Below are 24,168 nucleotides of genomic sequence, written 5' to 3' on the forward strand. Positions count from 1 at the left end.
ATTGTGTACAAATGGAGGAAATTCAAGACCATTGTTACCCTCCCCAGGAGTGGTCGACCAACAAAGATCACTTCAAGAGCAAAACGTGTAATAGTCGGCAAGGTCACAAAGGACCCCAGGATAACTTCTAAGCAACTGAAGGCCTCTCTCATATTGGCTAATGTTAATGTTCATGAGTCCACCATTAGGAGAACACTGAACAACAATGTTGTGTATGGCAGGGTTGCAAGGAGAAAGCCACTGCTCTCCAAAAAGAACAGTGCTGCTCATCTGCAGTCTGCTAAAGATCACGTGGACAAGCCAGAAGGCTATTGGAAAAATGTTTTGTGGACGGATGAGACCAAAATAGAACTTTTTGGTTTAAACGAGAAGTGTTATATTTGGAGAAAGGAAAACACTGCATTCTCCCATCTGTGAAACATGATGGTGGTAGTATCATGGTTTGGGCCTGTTTTGCTGCATCTGGGCCAGAACAGTTTGCCAAATGAATTCTGAATTATACCAGTAAATTCTGAAGGAAAATGTCAGGACATCTGTCCATGAACTGAATCTCAAGAGAAGGTGGGTCATGCAGCAAGACAACGGCCCTAAGCACACAAGTCGTTCTACCAAAGAATGGTTAAAGAAGAATAAAGTTAATGTTCTGGAATGGCCAAGTCAAAGTCCTGACCTTAATCCAATCGAAATGTTGTGGAAGGACCTGAAGCGAGCAGTTCATGTGAGGAAACCCACCAACATCCCAGAGTTGAAGCTGTTTTGTATGGAGGAATGGGCTAAAATTCCTCCAAGCCGGTGTGCAGGACTGATCAACAGTTACCGGAAATATTTAGTTGCAGTTATTGCTGCACAAGGGGGTCACACCAGATACTGAAAGCAAAGGTTGACATACTTTTGACACTCACAGATATGTAATATTGGATCATTTTCCTCAATAAATAAATGACCAAGTATAATATTTTTGCCTCATTTGTTTAACCAGGTTCTCTTTATCTACTTTTTGGACTTGTGTGAAAATCTGATGATGTTTTAGGTCATATTTATGCAGAAATGTAGAAAATTCTAAAGGGTTCACAAACTTTCAAGCACCACTGTATGCCTAAGACCCATCCATCCATCCATTGCTGCTTATCCTGTACAGGATTGTGGGCAAACTGGAGCCTATCCCAGCTGACTATAGGCGAGAGGCAGGGTACACCCTGGACAAGTTGCCAGGTCATCACAGGGCTGACACATTGAGACAAACAACCATTCACACTCACATTCACACCTCTGGTCAATTTAGAGCCACCAATTAACCTAACCTGCATGTCTTTGGACTGTGGGGGAAACCGGAGTACCCAGAGGAAACCCACGCGGACACAGGGAGAACATGCAAACTCCATACAGAAAGGCCCCTGTCGGCCGTTGGGCTCGAACCCAGAACCTTCTTGCTATGAGGCAACAGTGCTAACCACTACACCACCTTGCCACCCCTTGCCTAAGACCTGATACGGGTAAATACGAATTACAAGAGGGATTACAAGCGACGTAGTAAATAGTCATGTATGAATGGCTATAAATATGGATGTGAAAGTTCCTGATGATAGACAGGTCACTGATTCACTTAAGCCCAGCACACACGGGCGATTTTCCGTCGCTTGGTCATGCAACTTTTTGACGCAAGCGAAAAATTACTTTGTGTGTGGATATTTGCGATGCCGATTTTTTTGTTGCTTGCGACAGATTGCAGGTATCAAACCTGCTTGATATTCTGCGACAAAAAATTGGCAGTCGAAGCGATCACCTCTAAAGGATAAGCCAATCCCCGCCTGCAAAGTAGTCACATGATTTTCTTTACTCAAGATGGTGACTTCCATGAAAGCAGTATGGACAAAAAAAAGTCATGTGATTTCCACGTGACTTGCATCCCCCTCCCCAAATTGCCCACTGGTCGGAGATAATGTGCACACGCAGCAACCCCGAGAGGGGAAACTTGCGTCCAAAAATCGCAATATGCTTGCGACAGAAAATTGCCCGTGTACGTCGGGCTTTAGCGTCCTTTCCTTTCAAAGCTCTCTTCTCATGGCGCTTGGCTCTTTGTCCTTTGTTGTCTTCCTTTCTGTCACTGTCTATCCTTTTGCATATGTCGTAAGTGCACTTCTGCCATTCTGGCCTCTCAGTTACAGCGTCCTTCCATGTGTGTAGTGCATCACCTCGTTTCAGAATATCCTTAGGCCTTTGTCTCAAAGAAATGGATGACTGATCTTTCGCGAACCTTCTGCCAGTTCACCATAAAATAGTGCTTTGACTGACCGGTCATCTGGCAAACATACAACATGTCCCACCCAACGCAGTTTGTTTCTAATAAGTATGTTATCAATGTCTTCAGATTTAGCATGTTCTAGAAGTTCATCATTTGTAATGTAGTCATCCCATTCAATCTTAAGAATGGATCCAAGATGCCATTGTTGGATGGTTCTTAGATTTTTGATTTGATGGCGGTATAAAATCCAAGTCTCACTCCTGTACACCATCACTGGAATCACACACTGGTTGTACATGTTAAGTTTGGTTTCTGTTGTTAGTTCCCTACAGCTGAAGATTTGGTCTCTGAGCCTACCCACGGCACATGAGGCAGCTTGAATATGCGCAATAATTTCTTTATCGAACTTGCGGTCATTACTAACATAGCTACCAAAATATTTGAAATTATCTACTTTAGTCAACTTCCAGGGTTCTCCAGAAAATCTGAAGTAGCTGGCTAAAAAAAGTAGTAGATGGCTCTATAATTCACGGTGGCAATGCACCAAAGGCACACTAATGGTGAGGGGGGTCTGAGGACAAGCTCCCCCAGAAAATTTTTAAATTTACATGCCTTTTGGTGGCTCCTGGTGCATTCTCAGCGAATAAATTGCTAACCATTTCCTAGTAATATACTTGCAAAATATGTATGAAATTTCCCGCCAGATGTATGTATGCTTGGCTTTCTCAGTTACCCTCTGTAGTATGCTGCCTGGCAGCATGGTGGTGTCTGCAACAACCACCAACTGTGTCTTTACCGTCTGTTACGGCATGGTCACGTGGTCCAGCTCAGCCAATCAGAGTCTGAGAATCGATCAACAACTATGGCATTGCTTCTGGTCACACTAGACCCAAATCGAAGACAATTTCATGGTCAAATAATTGGATTTGCAGCAATTTATGGGCAACGGAGACGATATAAATCGCTTGAACGTTGAAAAGCGAGGGTTTTTTTTTCTTTCTGGGATCGAGTAGCCGGCGCAGACTGTCTGTGAAGGCGGAGAAAACTGCCATTCACCAGCGCTTGTGGACATCTCTGACTTCTGTCCATTGATGTAAAAATCAGCTTGTTCTCTGACACACATTGTTTCAGTTTTCTTGGTATTGATCCGAAGACCCATCTTCTGTGGTAGGCTGTTGAAAGCAGACAAAAGAAATCCTAAATACTCTAATAAAGCCAGCTGCATGTTTACCTCAGCTAACATTAATGCAGCTAGCTAAGATAATGTACGTAGCTAGTCGATGCGACATAATTAAAGCCGGTATAAACATTCGAGAGCAAGCTAACAAACACAGAGCTATAAAAGAAAAGCTAGTAGAGGAATAATCAGGTTTGTGATTGGCCTATCAAATTTAACCAAATCTCTGCCCTTGTTTAAAAAACCAGGATGTGCGATATCTTTGTTTTCCCTCCTCTAGCATGCTGTTAAGACCCCCTACACCTTCTGGGTTTGCACATCCACAGTTACATGGAAGGTGCTACCTAGCAAAGCTAAACATAGTGTTTGCATTAGCACTAACCTCCAAAAATAAAATGGTGTGAAGCTGCTCAGCATAATGCAAGAAAAGAAGTGAACAGTTTGACCCTCATGTTATTGCTGACAGCTTTTAAGCCGTCTGGAGTTTGTAAGCAGCTTGGCAGTCTGGTAGCAAACACTCCATACGTTATTGGGTTTTTTTTTTACTCCAACCGTCTTCCCTTCCTTTCCTAATCTTCGATGTGTCTGGGCCACTTTCTCTAACCATGATGCATGTCGCATATTTCAGGAGAATGAGGCAGGAAGGAAAAACAGCCAAGGAGGTGCACCAGGAATGTACGGAATTCCAAAGCGCAGGAAGGGTACAAGATCAAGGAAGAGGAAAAAGTGATGAGGTATTGTTGAGACAAACCATGCGTGAGGCTGAGGCTCAGCGATGGACACAGCACTCAAAAGACTCTCGCGTGAACACGAAGTAGTGACATGTTTTTTTATTATTACTATGCGTAGTCAAAATACCAATCCACAGATTATGTAGTGTTTTCGTTCGTTTGAATGGAACGCCACTGTATTCTCTTGCTCAGTGTGGTTCTTTAGCCAGGTGATGGTGTCAGGATTTCCAGGTCCCCAGTCGGAAATGCCAATAGGAATGCTCCCTGACATCAGATTCCTGACTCGGAAAGTCGTCGGAATCTCACCAACCCCCCGATCTCAAAATCCAAAGTGGCTGCTCAGCGCATTAACAGAGTGAACGCTGTAGTAATACACTTTTTTGTTCGCACTTCTGTCTTATTTGCGTCTCATTCAATCGGTTGTCCACGCAGTACTATCCAACTTCTATCTGTGGACATGTTGCTATGATGTTTGTGTGCACAAAATACCATGTAATGCGTTTATTAACTGAAAAAGAAGAAGCCTATACACTCAAGCACAGCAAAATTCTTCCTCTGAAGCAAATTTCACCCATCTGAAGCAGTGAACACACACATGCAAGTGAGCGCACACACACACTCAGAGCAGTGGGCAGCTATGCTACAGTACCAGCAGAGCAGTTGGGGGTGAGGTGCCTTGCTCAAGGGCACTTCTGCCATGATACAGAGGGAAGGGGAAGTCATGTTCATTCACTCAACTCCCCTCAACTTTTTCCTGCTGATCCCGGGAATCGAACCAGCGACCCTTTGGGCCCAAGGCTTCTCTCATCTTCAGGCCCATGGCTGCCCCAACTGGTATTGCTAACAACAGCTAACCTGGCTAGAAATGGCTGGTATTGGTTTTCTAACTTCTATACTTGAACGCAGTCAACTTGGGGATGACATCATTCCCAGCTCCGACTTCCATGGTAAATGGAATGCAGGATAAGAACAATTCATGACAATCAGGTGCAGACCAAAAAAACCAACACCTCGTCCAAGAGAGCCTCAGTAACGTAGCTTCACTTCAAATCCAGAAAGACGTTTGACTCTGAATCGACTCAACTGCAGGAAGTGAACCGAACGTGGCATGCGTTTTGGCTTTCTTCACTTTTTATACTTTTTTTGTTCAACTGAGCCAAATGACAGAGGGGTAGAACTTCAGAAATCCCACAGCTTTAAGACAGCTAGACGACCAAGAAGAGAAGCGCGACAGGAACCATTTCACACTTGCTATTTGTAGAATTATTTAATAATGTACTGAAAGGCAGCTCCATGGTTTTTGTTAGTGGTGTGCAAATTAATCGTCATGGCGATGCATTGCATCGCCAACTTTCACGATATACTGCATCGATTCTTGATGCCAAATATCGATTATTAACGTTAAAAAATAAATGAATAAAACTGTATGAACGGTAGGCGAATATCAGCCAAAAACAAGTAGCCTAGGATACAACATCCAATCATGTAGATGGCGCAGTGGAGTTGTTGACGCCCGCTGCCTTCTTCATGCCATTGGTATTTCCGAAAGCGGGCGCCTAGTGCTCTCTCTGTTTGCAACATGGACGAAGCCGAGAAGATTCGCGTGCCTCCCTCACAGTTTAAAGCCGATGTTTGGACGCATTTCGGCTTCCGAAACAAAGACGGTAAAAATGAAATGGACATGACTCACGCAATTTGTAGACACTGTAGCATGTCGATAAAGTATTGTGGAAATACAACAAACTTAAGAGCACACATTCAGAGGCGCCATCCAGACAAACTGCAACAGCAACAACCACCACAACCCATGATAAAACAAACAACCCTCGACAGCAAGCTCGCACCCTCATCTGTACGTGTGAAAAAAATAACTGAGTCCATTGCAGAATTCATTTGCCAAGATTTACGGCCATATTGCGTGGTGGAAAATCGTGGGTTCAGAAGTATGATAAACACACTCGAGCCTCGTTATGTGATCCCTAGCCGAAAACAATTTACAGAAGTAATGATCCCGGACATGTATGAAAAGGTAAAGCTACAAGTTAAAAAATCCCTCGCCTCTACAGAAAGCATTGCCCTCACATGCGATGGATGGACTTCGCGAGCCACAGAGCTACTTAAAATGGCAGTCACTGATGAGCCTTATTTTATTAGTTTTCTTTTATTATTCTACCTTAATCATTTGCACTTTTTGTAATTAGTGTGTCCACCAAAGTATTAAGAATGTTTTAATGGCAATAATGTTAAATAAATTCATGTATATATGAACTGAGTTGCTGTGTGATGTATCAATTGAAGACACTATCCAGATCGTACACAGCCACTGGTAATTATGCTCTATTTTTTACATTTTCACTTAAATATATTGAAAATATCGCAATGCATCGCAATGATTCAAGAATCGTGATGAATCGTGATAGTATCGCATCGTGGCATGTGAATCGTGATTCGAATTGAATCGTGAAGTCTTTGCCAATACCCAGCCCTAGTTTTTGTGTGAAATTTTGTGATTTCTACGCACTTGCTTCGTATTTCTCTCCAGTAAATGTTAGAGATTAAGACTTCTAGCATGCCATCATTATGGAATAATTTGTCATAATATAAACCTTTCTAAAACTAAAAATCTCATTATCCGATTTTAAGCTATTTATAATAAAAATGCTAATTATTTTGCAGTGCTGTTATAAATGTTTGTTATGACTTGTGTTCGAATGTATTGTACTGCCTGGAAAAGATTTTTGTCTTTGTGTGATACACTGGTGACTAAAAGCTAAATGAATACAAATTTACCTGCAAAAATGTTTTCAGTCCTTAGGGTGTATGGCTTAATCTATCTGTTCCTGCTGACTTTATGCCACTTTAGTAATATAATTATATTTAACAGTTATTCCACGAAATCGAGTCGTACATGAGCTGATAGCAGCTATAAGCCATGTAGCAAGATTGAGTGGAATAACTGTTTTATTCTATCCTCATTCACTGGATTTTGAGAAACAGAGCAGTTTTATTTTTATTTTTTTGCAAATTCGATAAATAAAAACTTTATACAAAACATCCAACAAAATCATTTCCGCTTAGGAAGACTTCTTAAAAACCTACCGATGGCTGCACAAATTGACTTTAGTGTTGTTTTTTTGCAGAAAGTGCCGTCTTGCTGTCGTGCCGAGGTATAGAATAGCTTTAGACATTCATTTAATTCTTCCTTGGACATTTCAGTGATGTAATTTTCACATTTTTTTGAGCTTTTGAACCACTCAACAAATTTTAATGCTTAAAGATGAAGAATGGAAACAAACCTGCGAAATGACAGGAGCAATTTGTGAAAAATGCTATAATAATAATTCTTGAAAAATAAAAAAGGTATGTTCCTACCATCAAATACTTTCATTGCATAAAAGTTTTTGTTCCTTTTTTTTTGTATTTTTGGGGGGTTTTGTTTTCAAGTAGAGTTTTTATTTTGTCCTCAGTTGGTTCAGTAAAACACTCCACCATTTTGTTTTTCTCTACTCACAGTATATGAGCTGATATCCTAGTAGCGGAGTAGCCAATCAGAGCACACGATTGCTCATATCCAGTGAATGTGGATAGAATAAAATATAATGAACAGCAGTGTAACAGGGGATCCCATTGATTACTGGGATAATCATAAAGAATCTGAGTCAACTTGATTACTTTCATTAAGATGACTATGTAATAATTATGACATAATTATGCAGACAGTCATGTGCTTTTGGGCCGAGGTTGATCATGTCTGATTAGTAACATGTGTCTGATGCAATATAAACAGTATTTACCACAGTGCTTGTCTTATATACAATGAGGGAAAAGTGCAAAACAATATCGTTAAAATATTCAATTATACAGTCAAGCCAGAAAGTCTGCACACCCCTTTCACCTTCTCCACGTTTTATTACATTACAGACTTATTCTACAATAGATTGAGTTCATTTTTTGCTTCAAACATCTACACACAATCACCAAGAATTACGAAATGAAAACAGGTTTTTAGAAAATATGCAATTTTATTTTACTGACAAAAATAGGTGATTTAGGGGTTACATATGTGTACACACCCTTAGCCTAATACTTGGTTGATGCACTTTTGGGAACAATTACAGCTTAAAGACGTCTTGGGAAAGAAGCTATGAGCTTCTTGTTTCTGGACATTTTTGTCCATTCCTCTTGGCATATCCTTGCAAGCTCCATCAGGTTGGATGGGGAGCATCGGGCAATAGCCATTTTCAGCTCCTTCCACAGATGTTCAATTGGATTCAGGTCTGGGCTCTGGCTGGGCTACTCAAGGACATTCACAGACTTTCTCCGAAGCCACTCCTTTGTTCTCTTGGCTGTGTGCTTCGGGTTGTTGTCATGTTGGAAGGTAAACCTTCGCCCCAGTCTGAGGTCCAGAGCGCTCTGGAGCAGGTTTTCTTCAAGGATCTCGGTGTACTCAGCTGCATACATCTTTCCCTCTATCAAGACTAGTTGCCCTGTTCCTGCTGCTGAAAAACATCCCCACATCATGATGCTGCCACCGCCATGCTTCACTGTAGGGATGGCATTAGCCAGGTGATGAGCAGTGCCTGGTTTCCTCCGGACGTGACGCTTGGTATTCAGGCCAAAAAGTTCAATTTTGGTTTCATCAGACTAGAGACTCTTGTTTCTCATGGTTTGAGTCCTCTAGGTGCCTTTTGGCAAACTCCAAGCAGGCTATCATGTGCCTTTTACTAAAGAGTGGCTTCCGTCTGACCACTCTACCATAAAGGCCTGATTTGTGGAGTGCTGCCTGGATGGTTGATCTTCTGAAAGGTTCTCCCATCTCCACAAGGATATGCTGGAGCTCTGTCAGAGTGACCCTCGGGTTCCTGCTTACCTCCCTGGCCAAGGCCTGTCTTCCCCGATCGCTCAGTTTGGCCAGGCGGCCAGGTCTAGGAAGATTCTTGGTGGTTCCAAACTTCTTCCATTTATGAATAATGGTGGCCACTGTGCTCTTTGGGACCTGTAAAGCTGCAGCAATTTTTCTGTACCCTTCTCCAGATCTATGCCTTGACACAACCCTGTTTCTGAGGTCTGCAGATAATTCCTTTGACCCCATGGCTTGGAGTTTGCTCTGACATGCACTGTCAACTGTGGGACCTTATATAGGCAGGTGTTAGTGATCCCCAATCATGTCCAGTCAATTGAATTTACCACAGGCGGACTCCAATTAAGTTGTAGAAACATCTCAAGCAGTATCAGTGGAAACAAAATGCACCTCAGCTCACTTTTGGGTGTCATATCAAAGGGTGTGCACACTTGTATACATATGATATTTTACATTTTGATTTTTAATAAATTAGCACAAATGTCTAAAAACCTGCTTTCACTTTGTCATTATGGGCTATTTTGTGTAGAATTCTGTGACAAAAAATGAACTCAATCTATTGTAGAATAAGTCTGTAAGGGGGTCATTTCACCGAAAAATCTTCCCGGAAGACCGAGCTGCGATCTCAGAGCGTGGCTTGGTCGCCGCAGGTCGTACGAAGTCGACGGTTGACCGAGGGTTGGTCACGCCTTGGTCTTCCATGGTTGCATGTGGTCGAGGAATGGTCTCCCCGACAAAGAGATCATAGCTCGGTTTTTTGACATGTCAAAAAACTGAGCCTCGACCTAAAAGTCGCACAGAGAGCGTCGAAAGAGTGAACAAGGTCTAGGAAAGGATGCATTGGTCGAGAGACAATCGAGGCTAGAACGGGGATGAGCGATGCTCAGTCTTCTCGAGCGAGAACTGATTGCACGCATGGTTGTGCTGCTCGGCCCGTCCTCGACACTCACTCGATCCGTGCGATCTAGCTTCACTCTTTTGCGATCAAGCCTCGCTCTGCGCAACTTGTCCCAGACCTTCCCTAGACCCGTACGCTCCCTATTCTTCCCATGGGCATGATTGGATTCTAAAGAGGATTAAGGTGCGACCTTCTTCAACCAATAAAGATCGACCATCACTTAAGTTGCAACCTACCTTCGCCTAATCCTATTAAAGCTACGTGTACTGAATGTCATATAAATAGGGCACATAAATAGGACGCATTAAGCATCACCAGAGAGTCTTGCTGCAGTTGCAGGGCATGGTGCTCAGGGGTGAAAGTAAGCCGGTCCTGGCCGGTCCGGCGTACCACTAAAAGATTTGGCCGTACCGGAAAGAAAAATATACTGTCTCTGAAAAAAGAATTTAAAAACTAAAACAAAAATTTAAGCCGTACGTGCGCTGTAACCAGCGCGTGTACGGCTTAACCAGATCTTGTGCTATAACGTGGCAATAGCTGGTAATCAAAGTGTTTTAGCAGACAGACGTTAGTTGCAAAGTCTCCCAAATAAAAAGGCATATAAAGAAACATGTTAATGTTTCATGATAGACTATTTAAAAATTACTTTGATCAGAATTCGTAAATCGAGTGGAAGTTGGGGCAAAGACTCTAGATTACTGCCTGGTTGGAGCGAGCAGAGTAACTAGGCTACCAATGCATGGCACGCGCACTGAGAACACATGCACTTACTGTACGCACGCGCTTTCTCAAACGTTCAAGCCTCTTTGGAATTTATTTTAAGTGTTTTACCTAAAAACTTTCACTTTTTTGTTCTGTTACACTGTTCTGTGTCCAATGTCCAAAATGAAAAGTTAGTTTTCAACTGTTCAGCTAAAAAAATGTTACTAAATTGTGTTGTTGAAATGGTGTGTTTGCAATTTATTTATAATCAAGAACTGATACAGGTGGATGAAAGAGTCATAGTGTGATAAAAAAGTACTATACTAGTACTACTGAGTGATAAGAAGTCCGAGTGAATGCTTGATAAGTAGACAATAATAAATAATTAGGTGTATTTTCCGGCGCGTGCTGTGCATGCGCACTATGACTCAAAATAATAGTAACGGCAAGAAATAAAAGTTACTTTCACCCCTGACGGTGTTGTAATAACATAGCACGATGCAGAGCGATTGGGTCCATGTTGTCCCTTCGGAGGCTGGTCAAAAACTGATGGTCGGCCACCGATCACTGGGCCTTTTTATACGGTTGCAGTGGGTCGCACGCAAATCCGGGCGACCATGACAAATTTGCACGTAGCTCAGGCGAGAATCTGTCTAGAAAAGATTGAGAATTGAGCGTACAGAACGAGGCTAGAACATTTATACCGCAGGCTAAATCGTATTGATCGAGGGTACGTTGCAACTCGTACGTAGCTAGATCGGCCAAGATTGAGCCTTGATCAGCCGAGGTCGCGCACTTGCGAGGACAGATCGCTGAGAGATCGACGCTATGTCGCAGATTGGTCGAACAGAACGAGCCTTGGTCGTGTTAAGATCGCATCAGATCGAGTGGATAGACGCAAGTAGAGCGTATGTAAAGCGTCTACAGAGCGTATAGGATGCAGGTAGAGCGTACACATCGAAGGTCGAACGAGATAACATCGAACATAGAGCGTACACAGAAAATAATGGGTTTAGGTTGCACGGATTTTGCCCGCGACTACGGGAAAACATAGCTGTGATCATAGTCGCGCGTGATTTTTCCAGATCGTACTCGGTGAAGTGAGCCCCTAACGTAATAAAACGTGGAAAAGGTGAAAGGGGTGTGCAGACATTCCGGCTCGACTGTATATTGAAGTTAAGAAGCAGCAAGCTCTGATTTTCACGCGATTACGATACTTCCCTGTAATGCAACGCGGTACGATCAGTGTGATCATGTAAAACAGTAAAACAGGCCGTGTCAAGCCAGGTGACTGCATGCATACAGACGAGTGAATACAGGTGCTCATGCGCAGTTCACATGTAAATGAGGTGGCCTTTCTCTCAACACACACACAATGGTTAAGCTCTGAAAGATCCACTTACACACCCACACATCCTCTCTCTCTCTCTCTCTCTCTCTGTCACGCACACACACAATTTTTCCACGCCTTGCTCATTTATTACTATTCTCTATTTGAAAAGTCAAATTCTACAGTCAAGTTGTCAGAACAATTTCCCAAATTTGGAAATTTCCCAATAAGTACGCATTACATTTTTACAAAAAAAAAAAAAAACAATGCTTGAACATAATCCTATGTTCTATATTTAATCACCTGGAAGCGTGTGTCCTAGAGATGGGAATCTTTCAGTCCTCTAAGATTCAATGCAGTCTGATTCAATTCTAAAATGATTCTTGATGCATCTAAATTTCATACATCAGACTTCATCAGCTGGAACACCACATGTCTGTAGACTAGACAATAAAAACCTTGTAGCTGAGCCGATAATAGTGTGAAAAAACGGCTGCATTTCAGTGACTTGAGTTTTTTAAACATGAACCAGCACAGTTTATCTCAAGTTGGGTCACTCGATCAGAGACTAGCTACAAGGCTAGAGATATTCTGACTAGTGTCATGACAACATGGCTTGATTAAAAATAAACGCTGAATTGCAGGTCAACAGAAAAGCATTTGTTCCATGTGAGATACATTCCAAAAAACGTAGCTCATCTGTTCAGAGTCTGTGGCGCTAGTTAAATGTGGCAACATGAAGTGCAACTACGAAAAATAAAACATAATAACCGCTTCACATTGTCATATTTAACACCATAAACTAATCAGCGGGCAGCACGGTGGTGTAGTGGTTAGCGCTGTCGCCTCACAGCAAGAAGGTCCTGGGTTCGAGCCCCGGGGCCGGCGAGGGCCTTTCTGTGTGGAGTTTGCATGTTCTCCCCGTGTCCGCGTGGGTTTCCTCCGGGTGCTCCGGTTTCCCCCACAGTCCAAAGACATGCAGGTTAGGTTAACTGGTGACTCTAAATTGACCGTAGGTGTGAATGGTTGTCTGTGTCTATGTGTCAGCCCTGTGATGACCTGGCGACTTGTCCAGGGTGTACCCCGCCTTTCGCCCGTAGTCAGCTGGGATAGGCTCCAGCTTGCCTGCGACCCTGTAGAAGGATAAAGCGGCTACAGATAATGAGATGAGATGAGAGAAACTAATCAGCATTGGCTAAGCATTACAAGCTAACTGTCGTCACAATTTAGTCATGTTAGCTGAGTATAAAGACTTCGTATGGAAGGAATTTTATGTAATACAGTGTTTTCCCCAGGAAAAAAATAAAGCCCTAAATTCTGGCATGATAATACACAGACAATTGAGTGCCACTGGTGTGAAAGCAAGTGCCAAAGGTGCGAAGTGAAACTAGGGGGGTCCGGGGGCATGCTCCCCCGGAAAATGTTTTGAAAATAGATGCTCTCAGGTGCATTTTCAGGGTCTCAGAGGTTTTAGATACATGATTATAGGACAGATTTTACCAGTGTTTCAATGATTTCTGACCTAAATAGTATTAATGTATACACATTTGAAATTTCACCTTAAAGTTCAACATGCAGGGGCGGCACGGTGGTGTAGTGGTTAGCGCTGTCGCCTCATAGCAAGAAGGTCCGAGTTCGAGCCCCGTGGCCGGCGAGGGCCTTTCTGTGTGGAGTTTGCATGTTCTCCCTGTGTCCGCGTGGGTTTCCTCCGGGTGCTCCGGTTTCCCCCACAGTCCAAAGACATGCAGGTTAGGTTAACTGGTGACTCTAAATTGAGCGTAGGTGTGAATGTGAGTGTGAATGGTTGTCTGTGTCTATGTGTCAGCCCTGTGATGACCTGGCGACTTGTCCAGGGTGTACCCCGCCTTTCGCCCGCAGTCAGCTGGGATAGGCTCCAGCTTGCCTGCGACCCTGTAGAACAGGATAAAGCGGCTACAGATAATGAGATGAGTTCAACATGCAAATTAAACTGTTTTGTTATAGATTACTGAGGCATGATAGACTGAAAACCTACGGGGATCCCTTAATTACCTATGATCAAGTAGTGTTGTAACAAAAATGTGCATGAAAATATGACCAGTGGTTTGCTCCATCTTATGCAGTCCAATGAAGAGAATTGATCATCATGACCTCCTGTTGGTCACAAAGGGATCTGAACCTAAGACCTGCCACCTTAAAATAAGTTGCTGTATTTCTATAACTGTAATGATTTAGAATGTTTCAGATGCAATTACCGTAATATATGTAGAACTAAGATGCACTGAAAAGAAAAGTAAGGCAACTGTATATTATAAAGTTTAAATTTTGGCACTTTATTAAATGGACTAGATTAAGATTAAAACATATTTAAAGGAAAAGAGAACTTAATTTCTACAGTTTAAGTTCGCAGAAAGATTATGTACTTATAAACACATTTCATGAAAGGAATTTGTTTATAAGTGTCAAATGTAGCATAATTTCGAAGAATAATGATAAGCGTATTTGGCAGTGTGATGTCGCTGTGAGCCTTTAACAAAAGAATAATCCGGAGCCGCCTTTTGTTAAATGGATCCCAGTGACATCACACTGCCAAAAATGCTTATGATGATTATTTGAAATGATGCTATATTTGACACATTTGGACAACTTCACTTCGTGAGAGTGTTTATAAGCACATAATCTTTCTGCAAACCCAAACTAATGAATTAAGTTTTCTACTCCTTTAAAGCAGATTAATTCTCCTTGGCTTTGGCTTGGCCCAATGTTGGGCAACCCTCTCATAGTCCATCTCGCCGTCATCCATGCTGATGTGGATTAATTTGTCCAGCGAGTCTTCTCCTCGCTTATTAAAATCAGTCGGCTTTGCCCGTCTGGTAGGGGACGACATCGGCAGCCAACGAGATCGCTTATAATGAATCGGAAACTTCCGGGATGTCTGACGTTTTCTTTCGATGTTTTTATTGGACGGTTTGAACACGTGATCTTGACATAGCCAACAGATTAGTTTGTTTCCATCATACCACGCGGACATATTATTTTGACAGAATCAACACAAACATTGGAATAAAAGACCGCTTGTTTAACACAAATATCAATCAATATGTAAATGGATCTGTTATTTGCTCTCCTATGGATCTAGTTACTTGTGGGTAGGAAGTTTAACGTATCGGTATAAATCTAAGCGTATCGGATTTTAACTAAAGCGACTGAGCGTATCGGCAGGCAGAGCGAGCGGATCGGGCCCGATACGCTAAAACGCTTTGGGGAAAACCATGTAATATATAGTCTAACGACCAAAGGATTCTTTTACGATGTGTGAAAATCGTACAGTGAAATGTAAACACCAGATTGGTGTGATAAAGACTTTAGAATCTGAAAGTTTATGTTCACACTAAAATGATGTCATGATGTTCACGCTGCCTCTGTGTTCACGCTGCCTCTGTATACCACTTTAGAGTTAGTAATATTAAAATGTGTTCCATAGACATGCTTTTACAAAAATAATAATAATTAGTGTCACATTTTAAACCTTTTCTCTCTCACACACAAATTCAAACACAAACACACTGGGTTTGTACCTGCAGAGGCATCAGTGTGTTGCTGTTGTTGTCGGTGCGGAACATGTCGTCGTTCCAGGTCTTAGGGCCGAGCGAAGCTCCGGAGCGTGGGAACTTGGGTGGGGCGATGACGCTCCCGCTGCTGAACGGCTTCTTCATGGGCGAGATCTGGCCGAGCGAGACGGGCACGGCCATGCCAACGCCACGCCCTCGATGATCCCTGCCCCAGGGCACACCCGCCGAGTTCCAGCCGCTGCCCCACAGAGACTGTTTCATCAGGGGCTGTGAAGAGAGAGAAAGACAGAGAAGAGTTACAATAATAGAAGAGTGATGGAAAAAGAGATGGAGAGAATGCAGTCATACTGGGGAAAAAACAGCGAGAAACTGAGGACGAGACAGAGAGGCAGACGGACAGAGAAAGGGGAGGGGAAACGCAGTAAGAGAAAAGGAAATGAAAGTGAATGAAGTGAAGATATGAAACATATGAGAGAGAAAATAAAGAGACAAAATAGACAAGAAAAGTCAAAGAAAAGAAACATAAAGCTCTGTATTAAGTCAGCATGGGTATGAATGTTAATGAGAGTGGTGTGTGTGTTGCCTGTACAGGGAGGGTTTAAGAAGCTTTAAAGCTCCACCACCGCCAAATCCCCCCCCCCCCACACACACACAGAGCTTACACATAAAACACAAAAATACACACTTTAATCTGTGCACATATTTGCACGTCTTATAACTGGGTATATCTGGGTGTTTCTCTCTCTCTGTGTTGGTGTTTCGCCCATCTCTCCTGTACATATTCACCACACCCATCTATACAACCTACAGAGCCTCTGTGTATAATTAGATATGTGTGTGTGTGTGTGTGTGTGTGTGTGTGTGTGTGTGTGTGTGTGTGTGTGTGTGTGTGTGTGCGCGCGCGGATGAGATGAATGTTTTGGTGTAAATGACTGATAATGATGTCGCCGTCTAGACATTGGGAACGAAAACACGAGCTGTCTTCAGAATTGCTGCATTTCAGGAGCAAGCCGTAATGCCTATATTCTGCATATGCACACAACACGCAACCCAAATGTCTCAAAATAGCTAGCACGAATAAAATGTGCTTATTGTGTACAAATATAGAAAATAATCTAAAGGTTTCGGACAATATTCAGCAGGTTTGTACTTGAAAAAAATTGTGTTCAATTCAAAAACTGTTTTATCTGTTAACAGTTGACGAAAGCGAGCTGGCTTGTAACTAATGTTAAAATAAGGGGCTGACAGGGAACTAAAGTAGCATTAAACCATATTTTGATGATAAAAGATTACGTATTATAGCCATATTTTAGTCATTTGGTTATTAAGTATTGGATAATTGTTTACTAAAGCTAGGAAGCTTTCACTGTCTCACTATTACATCAACTAACGCTACAGCAACGGGCTGTCATGGAGATAAATTAGCTGAAAACAAATAGCTAGTTAGCTAATACCACCAGAAGTCTTAATTTTCTTAGTTTTTAGTTGTATGCTTAGTCTTTTGATGGAAATAGATTTACACACAGTTATAGTTGCTTATTATTAATTTCATAACTGTTCACTAAAGCTAGCTAGCTTGTCCTGTCTTGCTATTACAAAATATACACCACTGTTCAAAAGTTTGGGGTCACTTTGAAATGTCCTTATTTTTGAAAGAAAAGCCCTGTTCTTTTCAATGAAGATCACTTTAAACTAATCAGAAATCCACTCTATACATTGCTAATGTGGTAAATGACTATTCTAGCTGCATATGTCTGGTTTTTGGTAGCCTGGGCCCGCCCATCCTAAGCGTGACGCAACACGAGGGCCTGCTGCGAGCTTAGTCTGGCCAGGCAAGCTATCTACAGCTCTTCCAAGCTCCCGAAAAATCGGGAACCAATCAACTTTGAGCATCTCCAACAGCCCTGGGTAGAGGCGTGTTCAAGGCACTGACGTAGTAGAACTGCGACCGGAAGCCAGAGATTGTTTACAGAATCTATGCCGGAAGCGCTTCATTCATGCTTCCGCATCTATTACGCATAGATGCTGTATTGAAAGCATTCAACGGGAAGTTCTCATTGAAAACGGAGCAAAGAGCAGCCCTGGAGGTATTTATTGAAAAGAAGGACGTTTTCGCCTTGCTCCCGACCGGCTTCGGTAAGAGTTTAATCTACCAGTTAGCCCCGTCACGTCGCATATGTCAGAGGAAAGAGCGATGTGATTGGTTTAAGCTTCGTCACAGCCTTTTCTGGCTTCGACCAGTAGCAAACTGAGGCATTTCAGGGAGGCGGGTCAACCACGGGCTCTGGGAAACGGTTGGGCTTAATATCTTGGCCAGACCAATAGCTCGTAGAGCTTTGAAGTCGCGTTAGCCAGGCTAGGTTTTTGGTGCAATATCTCCATAGGTGTAGAGATGCCCATTTCCAGCAACTCTCACTCCAGTGTTCTAATGGTACAATGTGTTTGCTCATTGCCTCAGAAGGCTAATGGATGATTAGAAAACCCTTGTACAATCATGTTAGCACAGCTGAAAACAGTTGAGCTCTTTAGAGAAGCTATAAAACTGACCTTCCTTTGAGCAGATTGAGTTTCTGGAGCATCACATTTGTGGGGTCGATTAAATGCTCAAAATGGCCAGAAAAATGGCTTGACTATATTTTCTGTTCATTTTACAACTTATGGTGGTAAATAAAAGTGTGACTTTTCATGGAAAACACAAAATTGTCTGGGTGACCCAAAACTTTTGAATGGTAGTGTATATATTTTATATATATATATTCCAACAAGAAGCTAATACCTCCATAAAACAGCAATCACTTATTAGCAAATTTAACTTTAGTTTTCGCCTTAACCTTTTTATGATAATAGATTTTACTGTATATAGTCATAATGTCATTTGTTTATTAAAAATTGGATAAGTGTTTACTAAAGCTAGCAAGCTTTCAGTCAGTGCGTTTACATGCACATAGAGAGAATCGAATTTCTGCTGTTGCTCGACTGAAATCGAAGTTCAAAATGCCATGTATACACCTTAATTCGGCTGAAATTGAACCGAATTTGATTTCTCGGAATCGAGCTACACGACCTAGATTATGCGATTTCTGCCGAGCTACTTAGTGCATGTAAACCCTATTGAGCTACGTAGTCGAGCTACTTACTTCAGCACTGCCCCTTCCGGAAGTGACGAGTGACGAGACCACAAGCAGGAAACACAACAGCCTCGGTCGGCATGACAACGAATCATGAATCTTTTCTTTTCTTTTTGTGGCATTGTTTGCACTGTTAAAATTTAGCTCACTTACTGTATCACCAAATACATCTGTACAGCTGTTGCATAGCTGTGAATTGTGTACATAAACAAGTCATTGTATATATATATATATATATATATATATATATATATATATATATATATATATATATATATCCAACATCTGAAGAATGTCAATAAAAGCAAAACAATTGAACTTTTTGTGTGTTTATTAAGACATAAGTTAAATTGTAAGCAAAAAAAATATTTTTTGTAAGCAAAAAATGGACTTTAGAAAAATATACAATTGTGCAAAATAAGTTGTCTTATAAAACAGTGGTCTGCGCAGGACAGTTTGTAGCCATACAGTCTGTTAGAGCAAGCCTAACAGCTTGAGCACGGAACTGCCAGTGTTGCCAGATTGGGCGATTTTAAGTGCATTTTGGCGGATTTGAACATGTTTTGGGCTGGAAGATGTCAGCAGTATCTGGCAACACTGCTGATAACTTTGTTTATACTCTTGAATAGCTCTTCTTCATGACGACAACCGGAAGTGTACCAACATGATGGGGCGTGTAGCGTCACCTGTGGCTCGGGTGCACAATGCACCTCACACAATAGCTCGATTTCATCGTATGCATGTAGGATTGGATTTCTCTGGCACCCCTGCTGGGACCCTTAGCTCGATTACCGACAGCAGCTCGATTTGGATGTGCATGTAAACGTAGTCACTGTCTCACTATTACATCAACTAACGCTACAGCAAAGGGCTGTCATGGAGATAAATTAGCTGAAAACAAATAGCTAGCTAGCTAATACCACCAGAAGTCTTAGTTTTCAGTCGTATGCTTAGTCTTTTGAGGGACGTACATTTACAAACAGTTATAGTTATAGTTATTATTAATTATTAACTTGTAATAGCTTGTACTGTCTTGCTATTACAAAAAAAAATCTAGTTTTACAACAAGAACCTGGCTAATTTAGCCAAGCGTAAACATCCAGCTAGCTAATCCTGTACCTTCAGAAGACAGTATCCACTTTTCACTTATTAGCTAATTTAACTAATTTAAATTTTGCTTGTGTCTAAAGCTGGGCATACACTGTGCGATTTTTGGCCTGATTTTGACACGATTTTCACTCGTGCGACTATTTTGGAGATCGGGCCGAGATTTGGCTCAATCGTGCGTCTAGGATCGTGTAATATACATGGGGTAACGACAAGCGATTAACACCTCACGACCTCCTCCCGATCGATCGGATGAAAATCAAACCTGTTTGAAATCCTGAGCATCGCATCTGAGCATCGCATCCGAGCATCGGATCGTATAGTGTGAGAACAGGAATCGTAAGCTGCGTGCTGTTTACCCCTGCGATTCACTCGTACAGTGTGAGCAGCAGCTGAATACCGCGATTGAAAAAATCGTACAGTGCATGCCCAGCTTAACTGACTGTTGTATGTATCTATCTGACTACACCGATGAGTTGCCATTGCAATAGCTTGAATGACTTTCTCGCTAAAATAAATAACTAGCTTTGCTAGTTAGCCTTCATGACCCTTTAAAATAAAGTATCAACTGTTGTATTACACATCCAGCTAACAGTGAACGATATCAGAACATTCAGTATTCACAATGTATTCGACAGTTTTAGTAACACTACAGTTGGCTATAATCTTACTAAATATATTCAGAAAACAAAACTCCAATGCTGTGTGATGATTCTGGACTCGGGTCTGGACCTGAACAGGTCTACACATTATACACTGGAATTTGGTCAAAGCCATTTTATCTTGTCACCTTTATCAATGACTTAAGAAGGGGAAAAAAAATCACGTTTTTCTTAAATCATCCATGGAAACACAATGACTTTTGGCTGTAAACATTATATTTTTTACGACAATACCATGCATGCGAGGGTGAGGAAAATAATATTCACCAATAACGTGGTATCAGCTTTCACCTCCCTAACCTCTGACTCCATGTTCATTACAATCCAATCCTCTCCAAGCCAATCAAAACTTAACGGATAAAACTGAAGACTAACCACATATTCTTTTCGACACAAATATACTGTTTTGCATGCAAAAATATGTCAGGTTACGGAAAGCAAATGTGTTCTGATTTCCGACATCTTTACATCTAAGCTTCTTTCAAAATGGCCACCATTAAAGCATGCATGTTCTCTGCTACAGAAAAATATTTTCTTAATAACTGAAGCAAAAACTGAAAATTACTCAGCATCTAAATATCGAATGTAATTATGGGCTTCCACAGGTACACACACACACACACACACACACACACACACACACACACACACACACACACATCCTAGAGGCCTTAAAATAACATCACAATGTCTAGTAGTGTAACAGAAAGTTATACTGACATCACCGTGGACAAGGAATGTCATCAAAGAAAAAACTGCATATTACATCACGATACACTTTCTCTGCCTATTTTAGTTTGTAAATGTGGACTAAAAAATTAATTTAAAAAAATTGCCTTTTTTTTTTACAATATGTTTGCTAATCGCTATTTAACCCTTTAAACTCTCTACTTATTATTATTAAAGTATATTACTGAGTAATTACTAGTAATTGTTCAGTAATTACAATGAAACTGGACTCATTTAGCGATTTAAGTTATATTCCTATGATAAATATTTGTGTATCGTGGGAGCTGATATTTGACTTTCCCCCTATATTTGCCATGCAGATAGGCCGTGCCTGTCTGTCGGTGTCCACGTCGGCCCCGATCACGTTCATGGCACAATGTTTTTCCAGATCTCTGTTAACGATAAAGAGTGCCGATATATCATGGCAATAGTTACACAGTAATTATCATCGTCTAATTGTATTGGCTGAGTTTAATAACAAAAGCCCTGTGATCTATTATTCAGTACTTATGAAGGACAGATGAAGATGCTGATTAAATGAAAGGTTGCCAGATTGGCTAGTTTCCAGCTCAATTATCGTTTTAATCCAACCCAACCCTCTGAACCAGCCTACAACTGCATAATATGGCCAAAATATTATAATTACACTGGCACATATGGTGTCGGCCGATTTTCTCAGAATTACACACAGACTCCATGTCAGGGTGTGTTCGTTTTTCTTCATGCAAAATGCTTTTTTTCATCATAGAAACGAGACACTGAGACAATACCCCGTACCTTTTTTTTAAAAATATCGTGCCATATCAGGGTTTATCGTTTTTTAATTATTATCGTGATAGTGGTCTTTGCATTAATAATCACAGATATGTACAAATGACCACTCGGACAAATTAGGATGTCTCAGAGATTCAGGCATTTGTTTTAATCAACTGGGGGGGGGAGGTACTATAATGATGATTATACAATATGATCTTTGTGTCCATGTGTCATGCAGGTCTGATGCTTCATCCAGTGATTCTGTCTTCAAGAGCTATTAATCATATATTAATGGATTGACATGGATAAAGATCTCTTTGCGTCACGTGATCACCCTGTACAAAACTGATTTGCATATTGCAGTATCGATATTAAGACCTAATCCCAGGCCTGTGGCGATAATAAACGATATATCGCGCATCCCCTGGAGAGGCTGGCTGAGTGGTGTGCTGTGTCACCTGCTGTTGGTTGTAGCTGTTCCTCTGCTGCAGGAAGGTGCCGTGCTGCGGGCTGAGCGGGGAGCGGCGGCTGGGCGCGTGCTGCGGCGGAGCGCCGCCCATCTGCGGCGAGAACGGAGCGCCGAACCCGTGCGCGTTGACACCAGGAGAGAAGCTCTGGAAGAAGCCGGGATTCACTGAGGACGGGATTCCTGGGTAGAATCCTCCATCCGGTTCGGTACCAGGCATGATGTGGGTGGTGTTGTTGGATACCGGCGGCGGCGGCGGCGGCGGAGAGCTCGTATGGACCGACCACGGCGCACCGAACCCGGGCAAGGACGGAGAAGCAGCTGAGGTCTCGTGATGCGGGAGGCTTGTAAAGGCCGCCGCGAGATGCGCACTCGTGGGCTCCATTCGGATCTTGTTCGGACTCACGGATGCGCTCGAGGGCGCCGCAGGGTCGGTCAGTGCGTCCTCCGGGAGCGGCCCGGGGCCTTCAGGGGCGCACTCGGGCTCTGCGTGATGATTTTCGTTCCTTTCTCGGTCAAGGTCACGCAGTGACGCGACAGCACCAAAGCGGCCTTGTCCGGCCTTATAGTCGCTGAAGTCGTAGTCTGTGTGATTATGGACGGTCCCGGGGTCGCCGCCGCCGCCGCCGGTGCTGCCGGTGGGTGGCGATCGCTCGGCCGCTGCGTTTCCGGCCTCGTCGCTCGACTCGGTGGACACGACGTGTCGCCGCGATGCTGTCAGCCCTGCAGGCTCATCCTGCATGTTTCGCCGGGGCGCGGCGGCCGACGGGAAGAGCGGGGACGCTGCTGCACTGCTGCGGGAGAGAGGAAGCGGCGGCGGCGAGGCGGCTGCAGGGACGAGAAGGAGGTCACCGGTAACCGAGTAGGACGATCTGAAAGCGCCGAACAGTGCGCTGCTGCTGTCAAGACTCGCTGTCTGTAACAAGCCGAAGCCGTAATCACCCATTTATTTGCGTCAAAATACGGGAATAAAAACCGGAGCTCGCGAATAGACGCGGCCTGTTTTTTTTTTTTGGTTTTTTCCAAGAACAAAAACCGGAGCGCGCAGATCGTGACCTTTAACTTCCTATACAGCGCGCAGAGGAGGAGCTGGAGGGAGTCGGTGGCCCATAAATCCCGGCCGTCTGCGTTTAGGCTTTTATTATTCTGCTTAATATTTGCGGCTTTTTTTATTTTCTTGTATTTTTTATTTTATTCTGCTTATTTTTCGGAGCGTTTCTGGCCGACCAACCGACTGCGCACCCACCCCGCCTTCCTCGGCGTTTCCCGGCCGCTCATCTGATCTGCTGCGGCAGCGGATTAAAAACTCATCCGCTTGCGTCATGGCTATAATTTATCCAAACCACGCCCACGTCCCTGTTGAACCGAGCAGGCAGTTCGCCGCAGTGTCACGTCACGTCATGAATTATTCATAAGGTGCAGCAGCAGCAGTGGCAGCACAAACGTTTTTTTGCCCTACTGTGTCCTAAACCGCATGCTCAGAGCTTCACTCCAACACTTTGGTACATTAGAGTATATCAAGGCACGAACATGTTTGCAGTCCAGACCTAAATGCGTATGCATTTTCCCTCAGCACCTTGAATGTCATTTGCTTGATATAAAAAATATGCTCGATTGCTATTTGCATGTTTGCTTCTCTAAACCAAATTTAGACTTGGCCCTATTTCTAGTGTAGAGCCATATTCCAACACGAATAATATAGTATAATATAAGATATAATAAGACACAGGGATTCACACCGCGCATGCGCACAAGTCCATGCGCAGTGACGCTCCAGTACTATAAATAGCTTATTAAAAATCTAACCGGATGTCAAGGAGATGAATTC

At 42.6% G+C, this 24,168-nt stretch overlaps 1 protein-coding gene across 3 annotated transcripts in view; it reads right to left on the reverse strand.

The window, feature by feature from the left end:
* Positions 1 to 23,624, reverse strand: part of cpeb2 (cytoplasmic polyadenylation element binding protein 2) — a 78,301-nt gene extending 54,677 nt beyond the window's left edge. For all 3 annotated transcript variants that reach the window (XM_060937687.1, XM_060937686.1, XM_060937685.1), the window contains exons 1-2: positions 22,333 to 23,624; positions 15,499 to 15,759 (exon numbers count right to left, since the gene is read on the reverse strand). In XM_060937687.1, the coding sequence (XP_060793670.1) occupies positions 15,499 to 15,759; positions 22,333 to 23,286 (1,215 nt within the window). In that variant the 5' untranslated portion in view covers positions 23,287 to 23,624. The remainder of the gene's footprint in view (positions 1 to 15,498; positions 15,760 to 22,332) is intronic.
* Between the last annotated feature and the right edge of the window lie 544 nt (positions 23,625 to 24,168).

Source organism: Neoarius graeffei, chromosome 13 (genome assembly GCF_027579695.1).
Source record: "Neoarius graeffei isolate fNeoGra1 chromosome 13, fNeoGra1.pri, whole genome shotgun sequence".
In the NCBI taxonomy this organism is placed as follows: domain Eukaryota; kingdom Metazoa; phylum Chordata; class Actinopteri; order Siluriformes; family Ariidae; genus Neoarius; species Neoarius graeffei.